Genomic DNA, 5,640 nt, shown 5'->3' with positions numbered 1-5,640 from the left:
TTAAAAGTAACTACATGTATTCTATTTTAAAAGTAACTATTTTTAATTAACAAAAAATAATTAGAATAAGTTAACCAGTGAAACAAATCCTTTATAGGAAGTTGAATTTTTTACTCAAAACATTTTGGCATTGTATTTTTTATTTTTTTAAATTTAAATTTCAAACGAAAATTTTAACTACCCACCTTTTAAAAATTACTCACCAATCTATAAATAATTATATTAAATTTATTAAAAAAATAATAATTCAATTAACCAGGTTGGCTAATTCTGAAAATAAACTACTCAACAATCTATATATAATTTTCCATATTAAAATTTTCCCAAAAAAATTCAATTTACCACTTTTAACTAATTCCAAACCTTAGTTACTGTCAACAAGCACTCTACCTTGAAAATTTAGAACTTCCTTATTTAACCGACAAGAAGCTTTTTAATGGGCACGTCGCCGACATCTTATCATGTGGCCACGCTCTTTATATATATAGGCGCACCCTATTGACTAAAAAGTTGTTCAAGCATCGGACGATCCTCCATAGTCCGCGCCTCGATAGAGGATTCAATTTGTGGCGTTTTGGTATTTAAGCGAATCAGATTTTAGGGTTGTCCCTGCACTATTACTTGGGAATTAGCTCACAAATTGGATTTTTTACAACAGTTCTGAATTTGTACGTTTAATACGTTCGGTAAGTCGCTTTCTCTATTACTTGCGTATGTGTTTTTGTATAATTCAGATTTTATGTTTTCATGACATGGATTGTGTGTAAGCAGTGCTTTAATATGGATTCAGAGCAGGGGAAGCTCTTCATTGGTGGGATATCATCGTACACAACAGAGGAACGATTGAAAGCTTATTTCAGCAACTTTGGAGATGTCCTAGAAGTAGAGATTAAGAAGGACAGGATCACAGGCAGGCTGCGGGGATTTGGCTTTATTGTCTTTGCAGATCCAGCTGTGGCAGACAGGGTTCTCTTAGAAAAGCACAACATTGATGGCCGAATGGTAACTTGCCTTTCTGTTTTGTTCTCTTGATCAGTTTGAAGATGTTTTTACAAATGATGACTTTGTTCACATTTTTTTGTTTTTTATCAAAAACATAGGTGGAGGTTAAAAAAGCAATTTCCAGAGATGAGCAGCATAGGAGCAATACAGTTGGTAATGGTAGCCGTGGTCAAAGCAGGACAAAGAAAATATTTGTCGGTGGCTTAGCACCTACTGTCACTGAGAATGACATGAGAAATTATTTTCAACAGTTTGGCACAATTATCCATGCAGCTGTAATGTTTGATCCCATAACTCAAGCATCTAGAGGGTTTGGCTTCATCATCTATGACTCAGAAAATGCTGTGGCTTTAGTTCTACAAAATCCTTTTCATCAGCTCAATGGAAAGATGGTAGAAGTCAAACAAGCAATTCCCAAGGTGTTCCCTAATGGTAGAGAAGGTAATTTCGGTGCCAGCAATGCCCACGGCTTCAATTCAACTCTTGTTCCTCCAGTGAACAGTAGTTATGGTTACTCTTCGTATGGACCTACTGGGTACAATACTCCTAACTATGGATGTGGTGCAGGATATGGACCTGCATTCAATGGAGGTAATTATGATAACACTACTTTTATGAACAATAATCGTAGCTATGTTGGAGTTCCCATTAGCTATGGGGTCCCTACGACCATGGTGTATGGAAGCACAGATAGCTCTGCTGGATATGGAGGCAGTGGCAGTGGGAATGGGAGTGGCAGTTATGTTGGATTCCCCATTAACTATGGGGTTCCTACACCCATAGTTTATGGAAGCACAGATAGTTCTGTTGGATATGGAGGCGGAGGGAGTGGGAGTAGGGGTGGTGGCATAAGTCAGTATGGGGCACCTCAAGTTGACAATGGACAGTCAAATGGCAGCAACACCGGTTATGCAGAACAAACCGGTGGATATGAAACAGGATTCGCTCCACGTGGCTAAGATCAATTCAGAATTTCAGAATTAAATATAAACTGCAGATTTTAATATGCTATTGTTATTTATAAATTTTGTATATTCTTTTCGCTTTTCTGTGGTTTTGATGAGAAGTAACGTTTGATAAAGGTTTCCAAAATGTGGAAAGTAGCCTTAGGAAATGGGATGCGTGATCATTGGAAGGAAGTTGTAGAGTTAGATTCGAACATGAAGTGATGAGTCCATGACAATTAATGTATAATGTATAAATGACATTTTATTTACAAGGATAAAGTTCTTTGTAAATTACTTATTCAACATATTTTTAACCTCTATAATGATATGTAACTATGTAAAATGACAATGATGTGTCAATAGCTTAAATGTGTTAATATTTTCTTCCCCTACTTGACTCATTTCTTCATCTACATTTCCAGCCCAATCAAAGTCTAAAAAACCTGTCAATATAACATTACATGAATCAGTATAAACAATACCAAAATCTAAGGTTCCTTGGAGATACCTTAAAACACCTTTTGTTGCAACCCAATGGCTCTCAAGGGGCTTTGACATAAATTGGCTCAATGCACTCACTGCATAAGCCAAATTTGGCCTAGTTGTAGTCATGTAGATTAGACTCCCAACCAGTGGTCTATACAAAGTCGCATCTGCCACCTTAGATCCATCATCATTCTGAAGCTTTAAATTCTGTTGTAAAGGTACTGTTGCAGCTTTGCACCGATCCATTCTAAACTTTTCTAGTAAGCTCTTGAAATAATTACTCTGTAACAGAAACATTTTTCCAGAATCCCTCCAGACTTCCAAACCCAAATAGTAATGTAGCTCTCCAAGGTATTTTATTTCAAAGACTTGTGACATCTGCTCCTTGATTTCTTTAATGAGATTATCAGTCCATATGGTGCTTTCTTCAACTTGCAACCTAAATATTCTTCACCCTGTTTGACAAAACCCTCAGGTTGCACTATGTAGACTTCTTCTTTTAAGTCCCCATTTAAAAAGCAGATTTAACATCTAGCTGGTGAATCATCCATTGGTGTTTGGTAGCTAGAGAAATTAGCATTTTGATTGTGTTTAGTTTAGCTACAGAGGGAAATGTCTCATCATAATCTATACCTTCTTGTTGCGAATACCCCTTTTGCAACTAGCCTTGATTTATATTTATCAATGCTCTCATATGCTTTAAATTTAGGCTTATATAACCATTTGCATCCTATGGGTTGTTTGCCTTCAGGTAGTTTAACTAAATCCCAAGTTTTGTTTTTGTGGATTGATTCATATTCCTCTTCCATAGCAACCCTCCATTCACTATATTAACTGGCTTCTTTGCAAGTAGAGGGTTCAATAACATTAATCATACTAGTTATAGAAGCATTTTCCCTATATCTTGCTGGCAACTGAACCTTCCTACATCATCTTCTTTCCCTTCTTACTGTTGTTGCTGCTCATTGTTGTCACCTGATTCATCACTTCCTTCTTCCACCAACAAGGGCACTTGCCATTCTTCATTAGCACTCTCATGGATTCCATCATTAACCTATTCATGAAACACTACAACTCTGCTCGCAAAAAAATTATGAGTAAAGGGATTCAACAATTTGTAAGCCTTAAATTTTGTACAATACCCAACAAAAATACATTTGATGGCCTTTGAATTCAATTTATTTCTATCTTCCTTTGGGACTTGAGCAAAGGCTTTAGAGCCAAAGACTCTCAAATGCTTAACTGCAGGTTTATATCCAAATAAAGCTTCAAAAGGAGTTTTGAAATCTAAACTTCTTTTTGGACTCCTATTCTTTAGATATACAGCAGTATTAATTGCTTCAACCCAAAACCCATTAGAAAGATTCTTACCTTTTAACACACTGCGAGCACACTCTACAAGAGTTCTATTCTTCCTCTCTGCAACCCCATTTTGTTGAGGACTGTGGGTTACTATAAACTGTTGTTATATCCCATTCTCTTTGTATTATTTGAGGACATAAGCTTTCTTGTACTCTCCCCCTTGATCAGAGTAGAGAATCTTGATGCTTTTACCTATCTACTTTTCAACCATACTTCTGAATTCCTTGAAGTATTCAAAAGTGTGTCTCTTCTTCCTGAGGAAATACACCCAAGTAAATCTAGCACAGTCATCAATAAACACTAAAAAATAGTATGCACCACCTAACTACCTTGTCTACATAGGCCCGCATAAATCTATGTGTACCAGCTTGAGTATATCTCTCCTCCTCCTATCAACATTCACAAGAAATTCACCTTTGTGCAACTTTCCCAGTGCACATGCATCACAATCAATATGAATAGGTTTTAAAACAAGAAGACCTTCGACCATACCTCTTTTCAATAATAGCAGCAAATCATTAAAGTTAATATGGCCGAACCTCTGATGCCATAAGTCCATTGTAGTCATGGCAGATGATGGCAATGCCTGATGTGTTGCACTTTTGACATTTAGCTTGTACAATCCTCCCACACGAATACTTGATGTAATAGGCTTCATATGATCCAACAGGTCTTTAATAACACAATATGATTTATAAAACTATACCTTGAGATTTTAATTAGTTATCGTAGAGACAGAGATCATATTCTTTTTTATCCTGGGTACATATATAACATTATGCATATGTCTAATATTTCCATCATCGCCAATATAGATGTTTGCTCCACTGTTGGTCTCTTTGAAGTCTTCAAACCACTATCTAATCCTTGTCATGTGGATGGATGCACCTGAGTCCACAAACCATGTATTTTCTTCATCATCCTTAACCGAAAGCGCAGAGTCAAATATGAACAGTCTAAGGTTCTGACTTTGTGCCTCATTAGAAAAATGACATGCATGTTGTTTATGTCTCTTCTGGCCTTCATCAAACTTCTTCTTCATGCAATATCTGGCTATATGCCCAGTTCTACCACAATAAAAAAAATTGGTCGCAGAGACACTTATATTGAAAAACGTACCATGAGGTTGGGGCATCTTTCTGTATGGGATTGCACTGCTCTTCTATGTTGCATTTGGATTTCCTCTAAAGGGCTTTTTCTTCGCCATTAAGGCCAAATCTGAACTCTAAGGTTTATGAGTCAGCCGCCTTTCCTCCTCTTGCATGAGGATCCTTTTCAATTCTTCAAACCCGGGGGCTTTTTCTCTTGCATTCAAGCCAGTGATGAACATCTGATACTCGTCAGTCATACCATTCATGGTAATCATGACCAAATCTGTATTTGACATAGATTCACCGATAACACCCAACTTGTTCTTGAGCTCCTTGATCCGCGAAATAAATGCTACAACTATCTCATTCTCCTCCATCTTGATGGATAGAATCTTGTCCTTCAATAACAAAAATCGATTGGTGTTATTGACCTCATAGAGATCCTTGAGTGTCTTCTAGATCCCTGGTGCAGTCTTGCAATCATAGATATGGGGAATAACACAATATTTGACCGACAATTTCAGGAGCATTCTCACCTTAGTCTCCTGCTTGTCCTTGTCTTGGATTGTTGTTGTTGTTCCTCCTGCAGTCAGGTTCGGCTTCACCTCATCATTATTCACAATTTCCCATGCATTGTGTCACTCAAGTAGGGTTTGCAGCTTAAATTTCCAACCAAAATAATTGGATCCATCCAGCTTGTTATTCTCATTCAGGTATGCTTTTGCTAACTGATTATTCATCTTGAATAATAA

General features: G+C 37.0%; 1 protein-coding gene across 1 annotated transcript; it reads left to right on the top strand.

The window, feature by feature from the left end:
• The first annotated feature begins 780 nt into the window (after positions 1 to 780).
• Positions 781 to 1,961, top strand: LOC149220516 (heterogeneous nuclear ribonucleoprotein 1-like). Its single transcript, XM_089387127.1, has 2 exons — positions 781 to 1,002; positions 1,101 to 1,961. Exons 1-2 carry the CDS (start codon positions 781 to 783, stop codon positions 1,959 to 1,961), a joined length of 1,083 nt encoding a protein of 360 aa, XP_089243253.1.
• The last annotated feature ends 3,679 nt before the right edge of the window (positions 1,962 to 5,640 follow it).

This window comes from Pinus tabuliformis, chromosome Q, assembly GCF_031772625.1.
Source record: "Pinus tabuliformis cultivar Carrire ecotype Pingquan chromosome Q, CPIR1, whole genome shotgun sequence".
In the NCBI taxonomy this organism is placed as follows: Eukaryota; Viridiplantae; Streptophyta; class Pinopsida; order Pinales; family Pinaceae; genus Pinus; species Pinus tabuliformis.
Note: the sequence above shows the minus strand (reverse complement) of the source record. Positions and strands in the feature narration are given on the sequence as shown.